This window comes from Engystomops pustulosus, chromosome 4 (assembly GCF_040894005.1).
Source record: "Engystomops pustulosus chromosome 4, aEngPut4.maternal, whole genome shotgun sequence".
In the NCBI taxonomy this organism is placed as follows: domain Eukaryota; kingdom Metazoa; phylum Chordata; class Amphibia; order Anura; family Leptodactylidae; genus Engystomops; species Engystomops pustulosus.
In genome coordinates this window covers 139,322,556-139,346,892 of record NC_092414.1, presented here as the reverse complement: position 1 = coordinate 139,346,892, position 24,337 = coordinate 139,322,556, and the positions used below count along the sequence as shown (strand labels likewise).

Below are 24,337 nucleotides of genomic sequence, written 5' to 3'. Positions count from 1 at the left end.
TATAAAAATTGCTATATACTTTGATACAGTAGTATTGCAGTATATAGTATGAGCAATCAGACTCTGCATGGTTAAATTACCCTAAAGGGTCTGAAATAAAAGTTAAAAAAAATATAGAAAAAAAATTATAAAAGTTTAAACCACCGCCCTTTCCCTAGATCACATATAAAAAATAGACAGTAAAGATCATACACGTTAGGTATCGTCACCTCCAAAAATGCTTGTTCAATGAAAATATAAAAAAGACAATCCTGGTTGGGAGCTCACTGGACTGTGCAATACAGACTGCAATGGGGGTCACGGGCGGCAGTTTTTGCACCCAGCTCACACCCTCATTTATGTGCATGCAGAAAAATGACAGACCCAGAAGTCCAGCACGCACCGCGACTGAAACCCAAAAGAACTCATATCATAAGCCCCGCTTATTTCACAACTAAACAGAGAAGAACAATGTTCTCTAACAATAGTTATGCCCTCAGGTAGCATCACTGACTACAGTGGGTCCCTGAGAACACAGACCAGCTACACCTTCATGTGAATTGTTATACTAGCTCCGGGATATTTGCTTTCTGATGTTCCTGCATGTAGTAATTTGCCTCAAATACATTGGGGATATGTATGATAAGTCTCTTAGGGCAGAACTGTTCTGTTTTCCTAAGGCAACCAATCAGAGCTCAGCTTTCATTTTACCACAACTGTTTATAAAATTAAAGCAGAGCTGTGATTGGTTTCCATGGGCAACCAGAACAGTTTTACCTCAGAAACTTGATGATAAATCTCCCCCAGGGTGTAGGTTTCTTATAGAAGCAGCGCATAGTGCATCTCCATCTTCGTACAGCCGACCGTGAGGTCAGGGGACGTTCACACCTGCAGTTTGTCTAAACCAGAAGCGCTGTGAATAAAGGAGGAGCAGCGCCTCTCAATGTGTTATATGTTCTCACCCATCATCATTCCACATCTTCTTATCGCTTTGAAAACTTCAACTGGAAAAGTGAACGTGTGGACTCACGCAGTCCTAGCAGCAGACACTGGACACACGCTTGCGGTCTCTCACATGATCCCCTGTCAGCCTCCCCAGCACCGCTACGCCCTCCCACTCCCGCGCATTTCCGTCTGTGGCCTCGCCGCTTCCCTCCCCCGTGTCCCCGGTCTTCCTCTCGGCTCCGGTGGATGGTTCCTGGCCGGGGCTGCCGTGCCCGTGTGCTTGGCAGACGCAGTCTCAGTAGCTCCCGGCTCCCGCCGCGCTAGAGTCCCCTCCTCCTCCTCCTCCAGCAGCAGCAGGCGCAGGCCCCATCTCCCCTCCCTTCACTGTCCAGTCCCCTCCTCTTCCCCAGGCCCAGTCTTTCTCCGCCATGTTAGTTTCTCCAGGTCCCGGCCTACTGATCAGGCCAATTCCTGGGATGATCGTTTGGTTCCCAGCAGAGCTGCGTCCCCGGGGGCAGCGCGTGTGACCGGCGGGCACAGGGCGGGGGTAAGTGGCTGGCGGGGGCGCAGTGCAGGGTATAGCGTGTATACACTGGCACAGGAGTGGGGTATGCCCAGCGTTATGTGTGCCAGGCGGGGGCTGTGTGCGCCGTCTGTTTACAAACATTGCAGTCAGGTAGTTACTGGGGTGCCCGGGGCTTTATGTGGGGAGAGGGGGCTGTCTCGTATCTGCATCTGGCTTGTCACATGCATATTGCTGGCACCCAGCATGGCACTGCACCTATTACTGCTGGCACTCACCATGGCACTGCACCTACTACTGCTGGCACTCACCATGGCACTGCACCTACTACTGCTTGCACCCAGCATGGCACTGCACCTATTACTTCTGTCACCCAACATGGCACTGCACCTATTACTTCTGTCAGCCAGCATGGCACTGCACCTATTACTGCTGGCGCCCAGCATGGCACTGCACCTATTACTGCTGGCGCCCAGCATGGCACTGCACCTATTACTGCTGGCGCCCAGCATGGCACTGCACCTATAACAGCATTGGCATGGTTGTTCTTCTAGTGCATGTCACAGTGATGTGTCTGAGCTGTCAACCAGGGGTGCTGCCCCCTCCTGTGCCCTGCACCTTGCACCCTCTCTGCCCCTTGTGCCATGTTTTGCTATATGGATCCATGTAGGATAGCTGAGTGACAGGTTTTATAGAGACTGTAACCCAACTTTCCCAAATCTCTGAACGGCAATTCTAACTTGTTATCCAGCAGAATGAACACTGACATTGTGTCATTCCATAGAGGTATAGAGCACATCATCCCTTTATCCAGACCAGACGTTCTGTATATACTGGACACCTTTGAGAAGACCACCCTCTAGAGTCTAGAAGATAAATGGTCATCTGAAATGGGGTTTCAGTGTATTTCACAAAAGATTATTATAAGTCAGCGTGACGACTTTAAAGGAGTGCACTGATTTATCACCAAACTTGCCCAGTGCAAACACATTTTTAGTGACTTGAGAGTTGACATAATTGCTTTAGTTTCTCTTAATAACAAGCAAATAGCCGTAATGACTAGTATAATGGGAGAGAATTAAGCACACAATATGCCCCCTGTGCTGCTCCAGGCAAATACTGTGCTTGGTAAATAGAGCTCTGCGTCCTGGCACATCCTGTTCTTCACTGGGTCCTCACCTTCCTCATTCGCCATTAAACTTGTAGCTTACACTGCACATGAACCCATCTTATTGTCTCAGATATAGTGTCACATCTGCTTCAGGGATCTGCAATACTCTCATGTCTATGTAGCCACAATACGCGCAGGTTCTTCGTGATGTTAGCGGATTTTCCAGAAGTCAGTGGCCAACCTGGTCACATATGGAATAGTCTGGCAGTGAAAATGGCTTAGATTTACAGAAATTGCATTATAAAGTTTTGTCCCAGAGTAAGGGTGGCTGCACAAGAACATGGTTGGTCCATAACAAACGGACTGTGTGCTGACCATGAGTTGAGCACAGTGAGTGGTACTCAGTGACATAGACCTGTGAAAACTGACCAGTGAACAGTCCGTTGTTCTCTTGCATGAACTTAGGCTAGACGTTTGCAGAACAAAAGTCTGAAGGTGCTGAAAATGATAGTAAAACGGGGTTCATGCAGTGTTATGTCTTATCTGCAGGACGAATCAGATCCTGTTCTGCGAGATCGGAATGATGCTTTGAGAATTGACGGCCGAGATAAGTGTGCACACATATAAGGGCTCCGGAGCATTCACAGTCACATGGACATGCGTGTCAATAGATGTATGTGTATGGCTAGCCGACTACCAAACAGACTCCTGTTTTTACATTTTGTATCGCTTTTTGTCATGCACTGCTATAATATGGGTCCGTTCATATTATTGGTACCGTTGTCCCTAATTTATAGTCGCTGGTGTCCCTGCTGTATTGATAAAAAGGTTTTGTGAAAGGTTGTTCATGGGACTTGAATTTAAGACGCTTACATTGCAGCCTTGTGCCCTACTAGAGCATGGAGATATGTTGTCCCCTTAACAAAAAGGACTTTGGTGATTATGTGAGTGACAGACCAGAGGCTGGCATTGACAACCTCACTTTCTCAGGAATTCCTTATTTCTGTGCCTTTACCCTCATTTTCAAGCTGGGGACTGTCTTTTGACAAGCATAATTAAAGCCCAATAGATCCAAATGACACCCTGCAGGTTCCATCATGGTGCATTTTACTTCATTCTAAAAAATAAAAAAAAATAGCAATGTATCCGACACTGTGTTTTTCCTTCTCAGCAAACATGATGCTATCTGAGGGGGTGGTATTTTTTAGGATTGTGTAGCCTATTTCAGTTTATATAACACTATAATGTTTTCTTTTAAAGCTTTCCATTGTTTTGCTGAGAGTTAAAGTGTACCACATAAAATTACCATAAGTTGCATTCTTTGAGGACACTATAGTCTGCAGTGGTTATTGGGATAGCATGCCTGCCTTTCACTGTTCTTTTACATATTTTTTAGGCTTTGTGTGCAGCACCTACCATCTAAGTGGAGCCATGCATTAGATCTACCAGGTAAGTGTTCAGCCTGCATTCACTCACTTTAGGTGTACAAAATAATATGACTTGTTTAACAGTATCAATAATGAGGAAGGAAATAGAGAGGAAATGTCTGAGTTGTTTCTGTGCATTTGATGGCTGCATTGTTGTTTACATGTGCAAACATGTCTAATACGTCCAGATAGATCTATGGTGACAAATTTTAGGGTTGAGGAGTCGTGATAAAATGGATCGATTCCACAAACCTTAAAAATATTTTTTAAGATTTCCTTTAAATGTCTGTTCTATTCCTGATCTAAGGTTTTAGGCCAGGGGGGGCAACATTTAGTGGTCCAAGGTCCATGCTGTCATACTACTCAACTATAAGGGGCCCCATCAGTAACCAGTACCCTAGATGAATCACCACGGTACAGGATAAAATACCACTGCAGAAATTATAAATGTCAGCAATAAATAACCCCCAGAAACCAAATACCCTAGAGCAGATAATAATAGTACTGGAGAACTCATGTCAGGCATAAAATACTAAAGTCCCCCAGAGCTTAAAACTACTAATACTGAACACCCTATAGAAGACAATACTGGAGACCCCCAAAGCATAAAAAAATACTGATGACCCAATAACAGACAATATTACTGGAGACCCCAGAGCAGACAAAAAAAAATCCTCTCCTTTCCTGGCTCTTCTTCTCCCTGTGCTGCACTGCAGCTTCTTTTCTCCTCCATGTGCCACTCTGCTCTGTGTCCCGTACTGGTTGTATGCGGCAGTATCGGGACCAACCAATGTCAGGAGTCAGTACACAGAGCAGAGTGGCAGGAGAGGACCAGGAGAATTTCTCAGCTGCACTCACTGCTACCCAGCCTCCTGCACCAATAAACACAAACAGTAGTAATGGAAGTGCTCATTGAACCTTCAGCAGGGTGGGGACTGCAACAACACATAGCTTGACAGGCTGCATGTGGCCTGTCGGCACAGCATTGCACCACTTTTTGTTTAGATGTATGTGTGCTGCATTTTATGTACATGCTCAGCGATGAAGCTCCTCTATTGTAGATTACAGGAAAAGGCACTAGGAAGGAATGCCTGCACTTATTTTAAGTGCTGCTAGTGTGACTACGAAAACAAGACTGAAGTAGGAGTCCTGACTATTTTGGTGGAGCTGGAGTTGAAGTTCGGGAGATAGAGGAGTCAGAGTTGTAGTTAGTTTGGAGGTTTGGTTTACCGACTCCACAGCCCTTGTCAGATTATTTCCATTGTTAGCCTGGATATGAAATTATGCTCATAGAGCACCAACAGAACTGGTGAAGTTGGAGTTGTATAACATTTCAGTGGAAGTATTGTTGATACTCAATTATAAGAAGATTTTTTTCAGATGTGCTGAAAAAAACCTAACTAGGCTTATACTCTATATATTGGGGGCAGGGGCTGGCAGGCTGTGTACTGGGAGGCATTGGCTGGCTGTATAATAGGGGGCATGGGCTTGCTGGCTTTCTACTATGAGCTTGGGGTTATACTGAAGTTTTCTTGTGGTAAAATTAGGTACCTCGGCTTATAGTCGGGGCAGCTTATACTCAAATATATTCGGTACCCGCTCTTACAGTGGCCTGTGATGTATTTGATCATTATCAAATATTGGGGAGAAATGTACATTTACATCTACACATGTTAAAAAGTGAATAGTTTTTGTGCAAACCTGTTTTATTGCAATCATTCATGGGGATTAATGTGGGGCATGAGTTTTCTCTTAAAATTTACAGAAGATTCATTTAAATCATTGTTCAAATCTATACCAGCATCTTACAGGCAGTGAGGTGAGTTCAGGCTTATCTTATTCCAGTGCATTAGACATCAAGCCTTTAATATGGAAATTAGTCCCTTTAACCCCTTTCCGACATTTGACGTACTATTACTGCATGGCAGGAGGTGCGTTCCCGCAAAATGCAGTAATAGTACGTCAAGCTTCTGGCGTCGGCTCCTGAACGGAGCCGGCGCCAGAAGCTGTGGGTGTCAGCTATATATTATAGCCGACACCCGCCTCTAACACCCGCGATCGGAGATTTCTCCGATCGCGGGTGTTAACCCCTAACACGCCGTGGTCGCGCTGACCGCGGCGTGTCAGGGGCATTTAGCTGTCATCTGTATTACACTGTATTAGGTGAAGAATAGTTTGAAAAAGCGATCCAAAAAGTGATCAAAAAAAGTTATGTGCACCAAAATGGTACCACTGAAAAGGACAACTCAACACGTAAAAAATAAGCCTTAAACCAGCTCTGTCAACCAAAAAATATTAAAGTTATATCTTCGAAAAGATGGTGATGCAAAAACAAATGAGATTTTCTTTATATTCGTTTTTTTCTTGTAAAATATATAAAAAACTATATAAATGAGGTATCACCGTAATCGTAGTGATCTATAGAATAAAAGTATTATAGTATTTTTAGTGAACGGTGTACAACCCCCAAAATATATACTAAAAAAAGAAACCCAAAATTGACAATTTTCTTTTCCTCCATACATTAAAGAGTTAATAAAATCTCATCAAAAAGCTACAGACCTACTAAAATGAAGTATTTGTAAAGTGCATCTCATGTCGCAAAAAAATAAGCCAAATTGCCAAAAAAATAAAGATTGTATAGCCATTATAAAGTGACAATGCATAATCTGCTCTGAACGGCGCAGCTCCCCTTCGATGCCCTGGCGTGTGCCCATACAGCAGGTAACCACCACATATGGGGTATTGTTATATGCGGGGGGGGATTGGGTGTCAAATTTTGTGGAGCGTTTTGGTATTTTATCCACTGAGAATTTGTACATTTTATGAAAAACACATTCATTTAGTAAAAAAATTATTTCAAAATTGCTAATTTTGTTTTAAAATTGCAATTTTGTTTTAACCCCTGTAAACCAATTAAAGGGTTAACAAACTTCATAAAAGTTGTTTTACGTACGTTGAGGGGTGCAGTTTCTATAATGGAGTAGTTTATGGGGTTTTACTTTTATTTAGGTCTCTCAAAGTGACTTCAAACCTGAGCAGGTCCCTCAATAGCAGGACTTTGCTTTTTTTATGAAAATGTGAAAAATCGCACCTAACGTTCAAAGCCCCATAACATCCTACAAAAATGATAGTATGTATAAAAAACCACGGGGCATAAAGTAGACATTCGGTGAATGTTAGTTATTACGTTTTTTGGTGTTATAACCCATGTGTGGAAAAAGTAGAATTTCGAAAATTGCGAATTTTTCCAAATTTTCACCAAATATCTGATTTTCTCATAAATAAATGCAAAACATACCACCAAAATTTTTTAACTAACATGAAGTACAAAGTGTCACAGGAAAACAATTTCAAAATCACTTGGATATATTAAAGCGTTCCAAAGTTATAACCACTTGTAGTGACACAGGGCAGATTTGAAAAGAATGGGCCGTGTCAGGAAGGTGAAAAGCGTTAAGGGGTCAAACCTGTTAGAATTAAGTGGATTTTCCGGCCTTTGCAAAAACTATATGACCAGACATCCCCCCCCCTCCTTTTTTTTTTATATAATAAACCTCTGGGCATTTCGGTGTTGGTCCAGGAAATCATGCAAATGAACAGAGCGGGTTTATCGGACCAAACTCGCTTATGGGAAATGGGCGATTTAGACAAGTGGCTGATCTATAGGAACTTGATCTGTGCCTATATTCACACTTTATTTAAAGAAAATAAGTGAGTTCTTCCAAATATAATATTCACAATATGCTACAAGTAATGCATTTTAAAGGTCATCTACCCGAGATTCAAGGATTGTAAACTAAGCACACTTGCGTATCCTGGTCCAAAGCAGCACCCCTCTGTGCCCCCTCTGGCGGGGTCTGCTCTTCTTTAAGCTGCTTATGTCCTGATTTAAAAATTTTGCAAATGAGCCTGAGGGGGATCCAATTCCATATTTGTTAATGGAACAATACTTTCTAAAGGCTTTTTCTTCTTCTTAAAAACAAGAACATATGAAGCTAGGAGAGGGGCACATACCAGCATGTAAGTGTGCTTGGTTTACAATCCTTCATTCTGGTGGTAGATGTCCTTCAAGGATACAGGTTTACATGGCATTATTATAGCCTCATACAAATATAAATAATGGAAATATTCTAATACAATTTTCCTCCAATTACAGATACCGTCACATTTCCAGTCATGGGGGATATGAAGACTCCAGACTTTGATGATCTTCTTGCTGCGTTTGATATCCCTGATGCCACCAGTCTGGATGCCAAGGAAGCTATCCAGGCTACAAGTGATGAGCAAGAAAACCATCTTAAACCATCAGGAATGTGTTTGGATGAAAATCTGTCTTTGGCCCAGTCTGTGCCTGCCCCGGATGTCCCAGCAGTTAGTGTAATTGTGAAAAATACCAGTCGACAGGAGTCATTTGAGGCATCTGAGAAGGAAGGAAATCACATGGGTCCAACACTATTACAGAATGGGTTTCGTGGCCCTGAAGTTGGGACAGATCCCCATGCAGTTGGACCAGGATATGGGAAATTTGAACCAGGATTCATCAATGGTGACAACTCACGGGGTTACGCAGATAAGATGGAATCTCACAAGGCAGAACCATTACCAACTTTTAGCCAGTTTAGCCCCATTTCTAGCCCTGAGCCCGAAGATTCAAAAGATAATGGGTGTCTTGGCAAGCAGAAGACAATGGGGTCTCCATATTTCCCACAGCCTCCTATTTATGCACCTGAAGAAGGATGTATAGTTGATTCTCTGAGAAAGCCCTCTGAACCAGAACTGAGTATGTTTGATGAATACTGTAAAAAGGAGCAGAAATCGGACTGCATGGAGGCAGAAAAAGAGAGATCTGAGCAAACCCGAGGTGGAGACAAAAACAGCACTTTTCTTGGGCCATCTTTGTCGTTTAGTGATGCCCAGGACAGCAGCAATTCTCAGGAGAAAGTATTTTCAGGGTCTGGGGAACCTTTTAATAGCGCAGCTGGTTCCTCATCTGTTCCTCCTCGGCAGCGTATTAAACCTGCGCATTCAAAATTATCATCTTGTGTAGCTGCTCTAGTAGCCTTGCAGGCTAAAAAAGTTGCTGTGGTGCCTAAAGAAGAATCTTTGAATATTTCTAAAGACGTTAGTGTCCCATTGAAAGAAAGTATTAAAGGGAGTCCCAAGATGCCAAAATCTCCTAAAAGTCCAAGAAGTCCCCTGGAGGTGGTAAAAAAGATTATTAAAAACCCAGACAGCCCCATGAGTGTCTGCAGTGACACCAGCAGTAAAGACTCTCCTTCAGTTTGTGCGGGTTCCCCCCCTGCAATTCCCAAAGTGAGGATAAAAACTATAAAAATGTCATCAGGTGAGATCAAAAGAACTGTAACCAGAATATTGCCAGAAGTTGAACCAGATGATTTAGCAAAATCCGAAGACGTTCTGGGCGAAAATTCGTCTGGAGACGATGTGAAAGCTGCTTTGCCCTTGGAAGAAGTTACTGAATCTGAAAAGGAAAGAACAAAGAACTCTGGTAAAAGTACCATTCCAACTAGTGTCCAAGGACAAAATGCTGCTAGCACTCAAGTATCCAATTCTAAAGGGGATAAAAAGAAAGGAGTGCAGGGGTCAGGCCCTCAGAATCCTGGCAGTGGTTCAGCAAAGTCGTCCAACAGTTCTCAGAACAAAAAGCAGTCGGCAACTTCCACCAAGACTGCCCCAAACTCAACCACCTTGCTCCCCAAGGCTGTTCACCTTGCTAACCTTAACTTGGTGCCCAATAGTGTTACTTCTACTGTTGCGGTGAAAACTACAACTGTACGTCAGACGCAAGGAACTCCTATGGCAGTGCCACTGGTACACCAAGTTAAAATGGCAGCTCCTGTTATCGTGGATGCTTTCAATAAACTTTTGCACAGTGCTAATCCTGTCCCAACATATACTCCAAATTTAAATCCCCCTCCTGACAGTAATATTACGCTGCCACCTACAGGCTACACTTGCCTGGAGTGCGGAGATTCCTTTGCCTTGGAGAAGAGCCTTGCACAGCATCATAGTAGACGAAGTATCCATATAGAAGTAATGTGCACTCAGTGCACTAAAATGGTCCAGTTCTACAACAAGTGTAGTTTGCTGGGCCATGCGAGGGAGCACAAGAGCAAAGGACTGATCATGCAGTGTTCACAGCTGATGATGAAACCCATTTCTGCTGAACAGATGCTAACTCCCCCTCCTCTAGTGGCACCTGCCCTGGCATCTCAGCCTTCATCTTCCAACCAACGAACAGTAGCATCAACACCTTCACTTGGAGTGTGGTCTGGAACTTCCTCGTATGCCCCACCTGCTATGCCACTCTATGCAGATCCGTATGGACTTATACGCCATGGGTTCAAATGTTTGGAGTGTAGCAAACAGGTTGAGGACTATACATCCCTGGCAGGACATTATCAGAGGGTGGCGGAGGAAAAAGACGGACTTGTAAGTGAGACGTTACTCATAATTATGAGCAGCTCTCAAATTCACTGAAGATCTAGAAGTTTCATTTAAATTGTGATCCTTTCACTTGTAGCTTTGCCATGTTGATGAGCTTATAGCTACTTTTTAGTTTCTTAGACCCTATCAAATGTTAAGACTGGTTAACGTGAAGTGAGCTGGTGTTGACGTTCCCGTACTTCCAAGTGAATCTATTGAATAACAGATATTCATTAATAGAAGGCCCCCTGCACATGAACATAGCCCGGGCGAGCATACAGCTGCAAGATGGAGAGTGGAGGAATGAACGCTTCTCACCCCTTCCCTCTCCATCGATATCCGGCACCTTCATACAGCAAAATATAGGACATGTCCTATATTTTTCCGTGCAACTGTCCAGCTCTGTCATGGGCAGTGAGATAGCATGTGCTCACTGCATTGTGACTGGGTGCCGTAGATCTCTATGATGGGTGATTATGCGCCCGTAGCAATCCCCCTCCCCCAATATGCTTGTGTGCGAGGGGCCCAAAGTTCACACTACAGATGCTTTGAAAAAGCTTATATTCTAAACCAAGAATTGTTCATTTTCATAAATTCTGGAATATACTTTAAATTGACTAATAATTGTTTGTGTAGCTCCTTTCTTTGGAATGATGGTAGTAAAACACCACTGATCTATAAAGTCTATATGCCATAATTTATGCGACCAGCTGAGAATCAGAAGACTCATGTCTGAAAGGTTAAAGTAAAATAGTGGGGGCCATGTATTTTAACCGGTTAAGGACCGGGCCCTTTCCTGTTTTTTCATGTCCATTTTTCACTCCCCACCTTCAAAAATCTATAACTTTTTTATGTTTACACGTAAAGAGCTGTGTGACGGCTTGTTTTCTGCGTAACAAATTGCACTTCATAATGATGGTATTAAATATTCCATGCCATGTACTCGGAAGCAGGAAAAAAATTCCAAATGCAATGAAAATGGTGAAAAAACGCATTTGCGCCATTTTCTTGTGGGCTTGGATATTACGTCTTTCACTGAGCGCCCCAAATGACATGTCTACTTTATTCTTTGGGTCGGTACGATTAAGGTGATACCAAATTTGTATAGGTTTTATAATGTTTTCATACATTTACAAAAATTAAAACCTCCCGTACAAAAATATTTTTTTTGATTTTGCCAACTTCTGGCGCTAATAACTTTTTCATACTTTGGTGTACGGAGCTGTGGGTGGTGTCATTTTTTGCGAAATTTGATAATATCTTCAATGATATCATTTTTAGGACTGTACGACCTTTTGATCACTTTTTATAGATTTTTGTAGATTTTTCAAAATGGCAAAAAAGTGCCATTTTCGACTTTGGGCGCTATGTTCCGTTACAGGGTTAAACGCATTGAAAAACCGTTATCATATTTTGATAGATCGGGCATTTTCGGACGTGTCGATACCTGATGTGTTTATGATTTTTACTGTTTATTTATATTTATGTCAGTTCTAGGGAAAGGGGGGTGATTTGAAATTTTAGGTTTTTTTATTATAATTTTTTTTTTTTAACTTTTTTTTAATTTTTATTTATACTATTTTTCAGACTCCCTAGGGTACTTTAACCCTAGGTTGTCTGATCGATCCTATCATATACTGCCATGCTACAGTATGGCAGTATATGGGGACTTTCTTCCTCATTCATTACAATGTGCTATCAGCACATTGTAATGAAGGGGTTAAAACTAAATAGCCTCGGGTTTTCGGAAGACCCGAGGCTACCATGGAGACGGATCGCCGCCCCCCGATGACGTCAAGGGGAGCGGCGATCCCAGGTAAGATGGCGGCGCCCATACGCCGCTAACTGTTTGACTGTAAAAACACCCGCGATCGGTGCTAGCACCGATCGCGGATGTTACCGGTAAGCCTTTGCTGCAATATGCAGCAAAGACTTACCGGCTATGGAGAGGGCTCAGCCCGTGAGCCCTCTCCATGCAGCGCGACGCGACCGCCGCCATGAATACACGGCGGGCGGTCGCGAACCGGTTAATCCACTGTTGCACCACAATGTTAAGTCATGGTGGCCAGTGTTTTCTGTGACCTACATGTGTATTATGTATGTAATCACACGAGTGCAGCTTCTAGTTCCCTCCTTGGACAAAAAAACCTAAAGTAATATTTTAAATCTTCCCATTCAAATTATATTTTTAAATAAATATACGGTAACAAGCATTACCTTATGCATCATGCCCTTCACAATGACATCATCTAAGAATCTAACCCATTATGCAAATATCTGTTTTTGGATAATTTTAGGCTACATTCGCACTGCCGTATGGGGGACATATATATACGGCCGATATATGTCCCCCATAGACGGTAATGGGCACACAGCGCCCTACGCGAGTGGTACGGTGCGGCACCGTACAGCTCTGTACCCCGTGAAAAGATAGGACCTGTCCTATCTGTTCACGGCATGCGGCGCCATGCGCCATACATCCCTATGAAGAGGGGCGGGGCTGAGCAGCACTCACCCTCTCCCCGGCGCCGCCGTGTGCCCGCCATGCTACGGTACAGCGGACAAACGGCAGTGTGAATCCAGCCTTTCAACTAGTAAAAAGGGAGTGGCCTAGCTGCAAAGGGGATGTATGCTGCTAATAGAAAAAGCAAAGTAAGACAGTCCTAAGCTGTGACATAATTATCAGTCATCAGGTGCGATTTTAACAGGTCTTTTTTTCTATGCAATGTAGGGCAGATGATTTAATGTATATTTGGAATATATTATATAATGTAACCTCCTTTTCCGGAAAACCGTTTGCGAATAACTTTCAAGAGATGCTGGACAGGGCTACAGACATGGCTGCTCCTCAGTAGTCTCTGATCTGTAAGATTTCGTGTATTTAGGTGTTTGCACAAATCACTGCCTTTTCTGTTTTGTATAACTGTTGTGTTATCTCTAGCCGCTCAGCGTCTCCTCCACTTATTCTCATTCCTGACAAACTTGCCAAGCAGCTGGACAGGCAGGAGAGGAAAAGAGATGTTAAGCAGCTGAGTTATAGAAAATCCAAGCAGGCATACAGACAGTGATTTGCCCTGGTCTCTGCATCTCCTGATCACTGAATATGGATGTGCTCTAGCAACAGCTGCATGTGATATGCATTGGGACTGTTATTCCCAGGAAAGTTCCTGCATCGGGGACAGGGACTGATTTGGCAAGCTCTGTGCAGCGCTGCGTATTCTGTGTGCGCTATATAAATAAAGGAATTATTATTATTATAAGGAGGTTGCATTATATAATAAGTGTATCAAAAATGGCCATATAATCGCCCACCCTACTATCTGGCTTATTGTCATATATATATATATATATATATATTATACGGTATATATATCACCCTCTTTTGTAGATGGATTGGTTATTTATGAATAATATTTTGTATTTTTTTTTCCCCATAGACTTGCCAGGTTTGCCAGATGATGCTCCCTAATAAATGTAGTTATGGTGCTCACCAGCGCATTCATACCCACAAGTCTCCATACTGCTGCCCAGAATGTGGTGTCCTATGTAGATCTGCATATTTCCAAACCCATGTTAAGGAGAACTGCCTACACTATACTCGCAAAGTGGCATTCCGGTAATTGCCATCTTTCTGCATTATCCTATGTGTTGAGTAAGGAAAAGAATATTTCACCTGAATTTTAACTTTGTCGTAGCATTTGGGTTCTAAAACTGTACATTAAGAACTGCATATTTTTTCTATTTTGCTGTAATGCAATTCTTATATTTAGTATCTTCATGTAACTTGAATGCTGCATTCGCTGTGTGTTTAGACATTTACATTACAAGACATTACATTTTTCTTTTCTGCCATATGGCCAGAAACCTACAAGATAATTTCCAATGCCTGTGAAAGAGGTTACTTAAATTCAGTTTGCTTGCATGGGATGTAGTTGTCAGTGTGTTGTGTGCACTCTGTTGTGTGAAAGATGACTTGCCACCATATACATACATTATTTGATTGATTTGTCATTTATTTATTTTTTAATAATTTTTAAAAATCTAAGACTGCTGAGTCTGAATACCGAGCTGGTAATACAAGGGAAATAGTCTATATGAATTTGTGTCACCAGGAGGGAGGGGCATCCCTGTCTCTTCAATTATGCTGACATACGCAGTTGCCCTCCTTCCTACTTGCACTTGGCACTGTTGGAGCGCCCCCACCCCCTTTCCTAAAGTTGCAGGGTGGTGCCAGGTAATGTCTAATACACTTTTATAAAGTTCTGAAATTATTTTAAACTCCTCATTGCAGAGGTCATTGGAAACTGTCACCAGTTAATAATGACATTGCTTGTGACAGGTCCCCTTTAAGATGTTACTACTACTGTTTCTACTCTTTTACTAATATTTTGCTTGCAAACAAATTAGAACAAGTATCACTTATGGATCAGAAACGGAAAGATCATTAGGGACAGATTATACTCATCTGTTTTTACCCACTCTTTGTTTTGTCTTCCAAAAGTGCACCTAGAATAAAACTGAAGTTGTGACTATCTCCTTACTGAGTTCCATACAGTTAGTTGGTGTATTGATTTTCTTCTACTATTCCATCAGGTGCATTCACTGTGGGGTGGTGTTTATGTCTCTGGGTTTGCTGAAAGCTCATATCCAGGACAAACATTGTGAGGTGTTCCACAAGTGCTCCTTCTGCCCCATGGCCTTTAAGAGCACAGAAAGTACGGCTGCTCATATCACTGCCCAGCATCCCACTGCAAGCCACAAGAATGCACAGTAAGTAGCCACACTGTAGGAAATTTTGTTTTTGGGGCTTGTTTTGTTCTGCTAGTGAATCATAATTATGTTACTTAATAATCATATTCTTAAAGGAAATACATCCTCAAAATCAATCATGGATAAACCAGGGGCACTTACTTATAGATCCAGACACACTGACTGGTGAACTTCTTATATTTGTTATCCATGGCCTCCCTCCTTTTAAAATCAACTTTTATAATTATGCTAATGAGAATGAGGTGAGGTGTTTCTAAAGCCCCCTCAGTGAAGTCTTTTCACAGGCTGTTACAATGAGCAGAACATGTCTCACCCTCCCCCTGCTTCCACCCGCCTCCCTCCGCCTGTGTAATATAGCAACTGCAGGAAATTCAGGGGGATAGGAGACCTGCTCTGTTCATTGTAACAGCCTGTGAAAAGACATCACTGAGGAGCTCTAGAAACACCCACCTCATGCTCATTAGCATAATTATAAAAGTTGATTTTAAAAGGAAAGAGGCCATGGATAACAAATATAAGAAGTTCACCAGTCACAGTGTCTGGATCTATAAGTAAGTGCCCCTGGTGTATCATGATGGATTTTGATGGTAGGTATGCTGCAGTTTAACAAGCAACATATCCTCAATTTTACTGCTATGGCTGCTTAGTAATATGAGATACTGTTCTTATACTCAGATTTTCTATAAAAGAAATACATTATGCATGTGTTTTTGGACCATAATTTAATATATGTATTTGTGTTGCAGGATAATCTATAAATGTTCATGTGAGACTGTCTTCAATAAGAAGAGACTTTTGCATCAGCATTTTTACCAAAATACAAACACTTTGTTGGTCAGTGTTTTCAAGTGTCCAGAATGCCAGCTTGCATACATGCAGAAGCAGCTACTGGTGCAGCACCTTAAGGTAAGATATGGAAATGACAGGCTTTTTCATTTGTAAAGCCCTGTTCACTTAAATTCCTAGCACCCTCTATAACATGGAAAACACCTTTTTAAACTCGAGTATAAGCCGACCTTGCGGTATGCGGCCTGCCCCCTTGCGGTATGCGGCCTGCCCCCTTGCGGTATGCGGCCTGCCCCCTTGCGGTATGCGGCCTGCCCCCTTGCGGTATGCGGCCTGCCCCCTTGCGGTATGCGGCCTGCCCCCTTGCGGTATGCGGCCTGCCCCTGTGTAGCATACAGATAAAAAAATAAACTTAATACTCACCCTCCGGTGTCCCCGATGTCCCTCCTGGCGGCTTCCAATTCCCATCGCGGCTCCCGGCGGCTTCTTCACTCTTCTATCTTCTCTGTCCGGGAGATCGCGCCGCCGCGAGCTGCGACAGGGATCGGGAGCCGCGGACACCGGGGGGTGAGTATTAAGTTTATTTTGTTTTTAGCTTTGACTCGTGTATAAGCCGAGGCGAGGTTTATACACGAGTATATACGGTAATCAAGATAAACCAGGGACACTTTCTCATAGATACAGGTATTGTGATCTTGGTAATCTTATTTGGTATCCATGACCTCCTTCCTTCCAAAAATATGCTAATGAGCCTGAAAGGCTCCTAGGGGGGTTACTGAGCGCTCCTGGGTGTCATGTGCAGTAGTCATAATATATTTCATGACTTATTTTTACTTTTAATGTAGAGCGTCCATGGCCTTCCTAAAAACCAAGAAGAATCATCTAGCACTCAGAAAAAGTCAGATACCACTTCAGAGAAAAATGAGGACTCTGCATCAAAATCTTCTGGGAAAGGTGAGGGCGCTACTTCTACCAACAAGAGAGACGGCGAGTCTACAGAGTCACATCACAAGCAGAAACTAGCAGGCTACACATGCGGAGAGTGCTCTGAATGGATTCCCGACAGGGAGACATATGTCTTCCATATGAAGAAAAGTCATGGCAGGGTAAGTCGATTTGTAAATTCAGGGGTTTTTGTAGCTGTAATGCTCTACTTATAACAATTGTACATGAAATAATTGCAATTGTGAGGAAGCAGCCCATTCTATTCTTTGTTGCAAATAATTGTAGTTGCAAACTATATCATGTTATAATTGCTGATTTATACTTAGTATCTTCTTGTGAGTTTTGAGTATTTTCATTTTGCACAAAGCACAAGTCAACCATAGGTATTAAATGAGCATGTAAACCTGTATTATTTAGGCAATACCACCTTGTTTAGTTCTGCCTTATCTGAGATCCTGATAAATATCAAATACAACATGGTTAATTACTGTATATACTCGAGTATAAGCCGACCCGAGTATAAGCCGAGACCCCTAATTTTACCACAGAAAACTGGGAAAACCTATTGACTCAAGTATAAGCCGAGGGTGTAGTATACAGCCAGCCAGCCACCGTGTAGCATACAGCCTGTCCTCGTGTAGCATACAGCCTGTCCTCGTGTAGCATACAGCCTGCCCCCGTGTAGCATACAGCCTGCCCCCGTGTAGCATACAGATTAAAAAAATAAACTTAATACTCACCCTCCGGTGTCCCCGATGTTCGTAGCGGCTCCCGATCCCCATCGCGGCTCCCGTGACTTCTTCACTCTTCTATCTTCTGCCGGCCGTCGCACACCGTGATGCGACGCTGTCGCCGCTGATGACGTCATCAGCGGCGACAGCGCCACATCGTAATGTGCGGCAGATCGCATGGACGCGACTCTGCTGGCTAGAGAAGGCAGAAGAGGAGATGCCGGGAGCTGCGACAGGGATCGGGAGCCCCGAGGAACATCGGGGACACCGGAGGGTGAGTATTAAGTTTTTTTTTTTATCATTGACTCGTGTATAAGCCGAGGTGAGGTTTTTCAGCACATTTTTTGTGCTGAAAAACTCGGCTTATACACAAGTATATACGGTACCATCCAGCTCAGCAGTATAACTGTAGATATCCAGTAATGCTCCATGGATTGTGAACACGGAATCTGAAAGGAGGCAGGCCTAATTAGCAGAAGCCTGATTAATATAGTTAAAAAATATACTGATATCTGATAATTCCGTAGGTGTTTTTCATATAGCAGCCAATTTACATCAAAAGCAGGGTAAATATATGATGCCTTTTGTTTTATCTGATAATATATACTATATATTTTTTTACCCAGTGCAATATACTATACTATTGCTGTATTGCATTAGTGGTTATTATACTGCTCCCTTATCACGATGTGCTTCTGGCAAAGTGTAATAGCGATTCTGCCGTGACCAGTCTGGGAGCATCTCCGAGGCAATTGTCTGTGATGGCAGCAGACTCCCAAAAGTCCTCAACAATGATGTGATAGCACATAACTCCTCTTTGGGTGGTGAATGACATATTTAATGGAAAAAAACTGCATTCTGTTAGGTGTTAGGTTTTTGTTCCACCCTTCAGAAAGCATCGGTCAAAATAAATCCCTGAAATTATTTTAACTGGCAAAACTGATAAGCTAATATCTTGTCAGTAATGTGAACATAGCCTTAATATTTATGTTCTTGGCCCTGTTTTAGTACATGACAGGTTGCCGCATGCAGCCTGACACAGTGAGGAATTTGCTGCTTCTTCTAGACCTGATCATCATGTTGAGTGTTTTTTGTTTTTTTTCTCTATAGAACATGAAGAGGTACCCATGTCGGCAATGTGAGCGTTCCTTCAATTCCAATACCAGCTTACGACGACATGCTCGAAACAACCACGATACAAAAAAGGAATACGCCTGTTGGTAAGCCTTTAGTTATCCATTATTAAATCAGAAGGCCTTTCAGACCTGTAACTTTACTAACTTATTATTTTTGTTTTCCGTCTAAATTGCTAATATTTCTGTGTTATGATGTTTGGAGCGTTAGTTTTTGTCAAAATAAATGACATGTTATCATTTTATATCTTTCAGCTATTGCACAGAGAAGCCTACTTTTGCCAAGCCGTCCATGTTGGCCAATCACATCATTTTAATGCACGGCATCAAAAATCCAGAACTTACTCAGCTGCCCTCTTCAAAGACAACAAAATCGCCTGCAGAACGTGGAGATCAAGAGCAGGTACAATATTTTTGAATGTTAAATCAAGTAAGCGGGTAGGAAAAGTAAAAGTAATTTTAAAGTGAATGTGTATCTTCTACCACAAGTAACGAGCAAATAGAACATTTACCATGGGAAAGAATGATATGTGACTTTTTCTAAATAATACTTTTATTCCTTATTATAATTAGCTTATGTGCACCGCATACTTTTCAAAAGCGGCTTTCCTGCAACTTCCGTCAGCCTGGCATGCCCACGTGTCTCCTGCAAGTGCTGAGAGAGGTGCGCGTGCCAGGCCACCAGAAGTTGCCGGAGAGGAGATGCCGTGCCCTGTAAACAAACATGGCAAGCATGGCTCTGACGGATCGCAATACGGGAGACCGGGAATGCCGGTGGAGGTATATTTTCTTTTAAAAGCCTTCTCCAGCCCACCTGTTTTTCAAATAGTCAGACAACCCTTTTAAGTGAAATAAAATTAGTAGCACAGTATAATTTTTTTCTTAATGAAACTTTTTTTCTTTTTAAACTTCAGTCTGCTGGTCCTAAAAAGGCTATCAAGAAGGAACTTGAGGACTCTAATGATGGGCCAGATGCTAAGAAACTGAAAGCAGCATATAAATGTGCAAAGTGTGGCTTTACGGCAGACAGCAGTAAAGAATTTCTAGAGCACATACCTCAACACAAGAGTGACAACTCAACGTGCCAGTGTGTGCACTGTGGCTTGTGTTACACATCCCAAATATCACTTAATAGACACCTCTTTATAGTGCACAAGGTCAAGGAGGAAGAGGAGGAGGGGGATGAGAGGCAAGCAGACCCTGACTCCGAAAAGCCGGTTCTAAGTTCAAAGTTGGATCAGTCCTGGGAGTGTTCTCAATGTGATTTAACCTTTGACCTTCAAAGTGCACATGCTGCTCATGTACGGACTCACAAACAGAGCCCTAAAAGCAAACCGAAAACAGGATCTCCTAAAGCATAATAAAAATTGAACATGTGTGAAGCAAAAGCATATGTTATTGACTAAAAAAAAAAATAGAGAAATTAAAAATATTTTTACTGAGAAACTGAGAGGGATGTTCATTTAAATTAAAAAATAATAGTGATTCAGCATTAAGGTACTGTATTTGTTTCTGTGGACTGTTAAGTATTCATTTAGGACATATTTTCACGGACCACCAGGCCAAGCAATATGAGGGGGGGAGCAGCGAAATGGAAAAAGGGAAAGTGAGAAATGCAAGTTTATATTCTGGTTCTATTAGAGTGTCTGCTCATCTGTTTTCCAGTATTATCGAGTTCCTCATCAGGTTAGACAGGGTCTGTCTTTTTAGAGAGACTTGTATATTTCTGAATGTGAAAGCAGTAAATGGTTTTCTTCATTTTTTTCCCCATTGTTGTCAGATTTTAACCCACTTAAATGATGCAGAATGTTTATGTGGTTATGTACATTTATAGAGAAAAAAAAACTTTATTTGTAGGATACCTGCAATTTTATAATCCAAGATAAGATGCTAAAACTTTCAAGTCAGGAGTTGAGATTCTTCTTTAACTGTTTAACCTGAAAAAAACAAGACCCTAGTTACATCATGCAGGATAATTACACATGTGCATTACTGTGTAATGGAATATTAACATTAAGTGCTTTTCATTACATACATGGAAAACTAATTTGCAAGTAATGTGTGTCCTTTCAGGAACCCCAGACCTCTCTACTGTATGGTAAAAGATGACTATGCACATATGGCAGGGATATTCCATTGATGAATAAGGGGTTGAGTTTTGGTTTTGTGCTCAGTCTGGCATAACCCAGAGCTGCAAATGTCTCTGTCTAGTGGCTTAGTACTATTACTATTCCTATTGTAGTGAATGATCACTGTGTGAACTGCAATGCGTGGCCACTACACATTGGACTAAAACATCTGCTTCCGACTCTGTGCACAATGTTTTGTCACCAGACCATTTTAATGTGAAATATAATCAGGTTATGAAAAAAAAAGGCTCATTGCTCCACTTCTGACATGTTTGGCACGGTACCTAGAGGGAAGAACTACAGAGTCCAGCTAGTGTATATGCTTGCATTATATAAGTAGTACCTGTAATTGCAAGTGAATCTTCCTAACATCCTGCTTGAACTGATCATGAAAAAACAATTGCATCAATGAAATGTCCTGTACCACATATTCCTGTCGGACTTGATATAAAGTATATGCTACATTTCAACGAGCTGTACAGGAATCTGTTGTCCAGTGTTTACAAAAGGGTTAATGCTGTTTCGGTTCATTATGACACTTGCAGCATCTCTATTCAGTTGCTGGGAGGAGACTTTGGGGGAGATTTATGAGAAGAGTCTCAGAGCAAAATTGTTCTAGTTGTTTATGGAAACTAATCAGATTTCAGCTTTCATTTAAAAAACTGCTGTGTGAAAGTGAAAGCTGAGCTCCGATTGTTTGTTATAAGCAACTAGAACCGTTTTGTTCTCGGACACTTCTGCTAAATCTCCCCCTTTTGTCTCTGCGACTCGCTGCTCACTGAAGCTGTCTTGAAAAAGCTAGGCAAGTAATTAGACTAGGAAGTGCTTTCCTCTGATGACATGTACAAAGTTTCTTGTAGTCGCGTGTACTACTCATTTGTGCAGTTTGTTGAAAATTTAGCAACCAATTCAAACCTGAACCATGGAATTCTATGTTAGTGGATCACACTTTCACTTGTCTCTTAAAGAGGTTTCCAGTAAAACACAGGTGTATCCGGATGGGGGGCAAGTCACATTTACTATATTTCTGTAAATGATATTGAAGATACTGTACCTACAAGAAGAAAATCTCATGCTTGCTATGCACTTTAGTTATTTGTTGCCATGTATTTTTAGGTCCAATTTTAGAGAACTACGAAGTCAATCACGCAATTTCAAAGTCACTCTGAAAAGTTTTGGTGGTAGTCTTTATTTTACAGGGATTTATCTGGATTTTTTCAAATCCTTAAAAAGAAAAGAGTGAAGAAAACACTATGCATAGAAGATAATGTAATGCAATTTTCCGCAGAGAAAGAGTAAATCAAAACGCTGTATGTGCACATTTTTCTTTAGGACTTATTTTTAGTATTTAATGGAAAGCACATGGCTACACTTAGATAAATACTTTTAAATGGATCAGGTCACACAGCCTTTTTAGTGTGTTCTTAAAGCACACCCTAATCTGCTCTGGCTTGAATATAGCCCAAGACTGAAATGTAATGTCACTTCAGTGTTCCTGTTCAAGAAAGAAAGTGGAGAGGGACCACCGATTGAGCTTTCCTGACCTCTTTCCCACTGAATAGCAGAGAGAGCCTTCAAAATATATCAATACACTTAAGCTACAAAATACCAATGTTTAGAAATTTGTTTGTAAACCCTAATTGCATAACCAATTTTTTGCTGTAATACCTATTCATATTTGATCTGGACAGTGCTGTGGAATATGATGGCGCTATGGAAATAGAGGTTTATTATTATCCATATACTTTATGCCCAGGTATGATTTTATTTTGCATTAGGCCTATTGCCCACAAGCAAGGTTTACTCGTAAGCTTGTCTGAATGACCGAAACTGAAGTGACTTGCTGAGTTCAGTTGCGGTTTCTAAGAATTCGGGCCGGACATTCAGGCACGCTTACCATGCGAGTAAATTACGTTACAATCACTCTTGGGCAATAGGCCTTAGGGGTTCTTTCTATTAACAGAAGTAATTTCAGTAAATGGGCAGTTCCCAGGTTACACAAAGGATAGATAGAAGTCGTAATGGGTATATTTTGCAGTGCAACTTCAGATAAAACATTTTTGTGCATCTGTCAAAATTGGATTTTTTTTTTTCGATTGCTGTGGCAACACAAGCAAACAATGAGACGACATTGCAGACCCCTTTGATAATTCTTTCAGATGACTATTGCAGCCTGGGGGGAGAGAAGAGTTCTCTGTGCTTGCATGTCTGTTTTTCAAGTCCATATTTGGGAAATGTTTTATGTCTTAGATTTGTCCACTTTTATTTCATAATCCCATATACTTTTTTGGCCAATAATAAAACATAAAATACCATGCTCTTGTTTTATCAAAGGTTTCCACAAAGTAAGCGAAGGTTCTGATACATCTGGTTCTAATTTTTTAGTATTGAAAAAATAATAATTCTTTGACCAAATCTTCATGTACACAGCAGGCCCTCACAAAATAAAAGCATCCTATAAGATTTGAATGTCAGGAGACTTCAACTCCAATTAATGGTTAGAGCAGCTGAATCCTTGGTCTCTTAGCTCTCTCCATGTATGTGGAAAACAGTTGTTGCCATGGGGGGGCTGTGTACGCTGTAACTCCCTCTCCGCTCTGCGTTGCTGGCTCAGTATTACCCCCTTGGGAGTAGTCTAACAACCTGAAATGTTGATTGAAGGCTGAATATGAGCAACCGAAAGCATGAATTATACAAAAAATTGTCATTTATTGGTTTTCTGCATCATTTAAATGTCAAAATCTGAATCCAAGCATTGCACAGGTTGTCTTTCTTAAGCCACTATATGCAACTTTACTTTCCATGTCATTGTCTGCAATGATCTGCTCTCTATGTCTCCTTTAGAAAGTGGTATCAAAGTATTCTGCCCTCGTTCTAGACTAGCCTATTCTCATCCAGTTTTCAATGTTATTATGACTTATTAAAGATGTGTTTTATCTTATTTAAATGTAGTCATATTGACTATGTACTGTATACATATATAAATGTAAATATATATATACTTTTACATGGTTTTTTTTTTTAAGGTGCAGTCTCGCTCATCATATACATATTATACAATATTCATTATTATGTACATATGTGCATGACTATGTATATAGAATATGATAGTATATGTATTTCTGTGTGTATATATAAATATATATATACACACACCAGAATTTCACCTATCCATGGGCTGCCTTTATTTTTCCATGACTTTTTTTCTGTAATCTAGCACAACTTGCATATATTAATATGTAATAAACACCTCATGCAACATTTAACAAGCATACATCACTTTGTTTTGATATTTGTTGGATATTATAGGATTTGACTTCTGTGTGCCTGATACATGACAATGTTGTGCCTTCTCAGGCAATGTCTAGGATCTGTTCATAAACACGTGTAATGTCCTCTTAGTAAAGT

At 41.5% G+C, this 24,337-nt stretch overlaps 1 protein-coding gene across 5 annotated transcripts; it reads left to right on the top strand.

The window, feature by feature from the left end:
* Window positions 1–767: 767 nt before the first annotated feature.
* ZNF592 (zinc finger protein 592) lies at window positions 768–21,265 on the top strand. 5 transcript variants are annotated; one of them, XM_072147699.1, is made up of 11 exons: window positions 1,063–1,471; window positions 3,108–3,231; window positions 3,955–4,007; window positions 8,145–10,441; window positions 13,873–14,051; window positions 15,029–15,205; window positions 15,952–16,111; window positions 16,837–17,097; window positions 18,778–18,887; window positions 19,056–19,203; window positions 19,715–21,265. In XM_072147699.1, coding segments are annotated over exons 2-11 (3,834 nt in total). In that variant the 5' UTR covers window positions 1,063–1,471; window positions 3,108–3,229; the 3' UTR covers window positions 20,162–21,265. The 5 variants fall into 5 exon arrangements, with proteins under 5 accessions (XP_072003805.1, XP_072003804.1, XP_072003800.1 ...); XM_072147704.1 differs by lacking the exons at window positions 1,063–1,471; window positions 3,108–3,231 and adding an exon at window positions 768–789; XM_072147703.1 differs by lacking the exons at window positions 1,063–1,471; window positions 3,108–3,231 and adding an exon at window positions 827–849.
* Window positions 21,266–24,337: the final 3,072 nt, after the last annotated feature.